General features: G+C 35.3%; 1 protein-coding gene across 4 annotated transcripts in view; it reads right to left on the bottom strand.

Moving 5' to 3' along the window:
- The window catches only part of LOC106876232 (glycoprotein 3-alpha-L-fucosyltransferase A), a 561,369-nt gene that overhangs the window by 437,152 nt on the left and 123,088 nt on the right, over positions 1-1,129 (bottom strand). For all 4 annotated transcript variants that reach the window (XM_052968125.1, XM_052968124.1, XM_052968123.1 and 1 more), the window contains exon 2: positions 314-379. Coding sequence is in view for 1 of the 4 variants with exons in the window: in XM_052968126.1 (XP_052824086.1) it covers positions 314-379 (66 nt within the window). In the remaining 3 variants the exon portion in view is untranslated. The remainder of the gene's footprint in view (positions 1-313; positions 380-1,129) is intronic.

Below are 1,129 nucleotides of genomic sequence, written 5' to 3' on the forward strand. Positions count from 1 at the left end.
TATATATGTGAGTGTGTGTGTATGTGTTTGTATGTGTGTGTATGTGTGCGTTTGTATGTATGTATGTATTGATGGGTGTCTCTAATAGAAACGTATAGAATGAAAGCAACACATATCCGCGAGTTTCTTTTCTTAAATAGGTCTGTGTATGTGCCTACAAATTGGAGAGAAAGAAGGAAAGAAGGAGAGAGAGAGAGAGAGAGAGAGAGAGAGAGAGAGAGAGAGAGAGAGAGAGAGAGAGAGAGAGAGAGAGAGAGAGAGAGAGAGATAGAGAGAGAGAGAGAGATTGAGTCGTAAAAGATCTTCAACTGACCTGATAAAGGTAACATGTACTCCTGGCTTCTATAATGCTTGAGTTAATCGCAAACAGGAAATTGGCCTAAGAAAAAGAAGAGAAAAAGTGAAAGTTAACGCAGAAATTAATATTACAGGAGACATCATGCTTCTGTGTTAATTTGAGTTTTAAACACATAGAGAGACATGCCTCCGAACGCAAACACACACATACACACCACAAACACACACACACACACACACAGACACACACACACAAAGATACAGAGAGAGGCTTAAGTATACATAAATGTGTGTGTATGGGTACATATATTTTTTTAGGCGTATATATACACATACATACAATCCCATAAACGCGCATTCATGTACATATACTAGTTCCCAATTAAAAACACACACAAACAATTATGCGTATGTATAATATTTCAATATCGAACTTACACACATAGCTGTAGCATACATTTTCGCGCTAATTTAAACACACCCCGCCACACACATATCACAATATCAATAATTAAAATCTTAACAGAAATTGGCATTCTATCATCAGCCGCTATATTGGACATCATTATAGTTTTGACGCATTTTCAGAAGCATCTTCGGTATGTAAAGCAACCATAGAGGTCACATGATCGTTAAATGACTAAGCAGACTATAAATTAATCAGCTTGAAGTTCCCTCTGATTACAGGGAGATAAAAAATTGACAGAAATAAACATTGTGCTTGCAATTAACACCGAGAACAAAATATTGTTTATGAGAAAGGTAATATACATATACATATACATATACATGCATACATACATACATACATACATACATATATATATATATA

Source organism: Octopus bimaculoides, chromosome 5, assembly GCF_001194135.2.
Source record: "Octopus bimaculoides isolate UCB-OBI-ISO-001 chromosome 5, ASM119413v2, whole genome shotgun sequence".
NCBI classification, from domain to species: domain Eukaryota; kingdom Metazoa; phylum Mollusca; class Cephalopoda; order Octopoda; family Octopodidae; genus Octopus; species Octopus bimaculoides.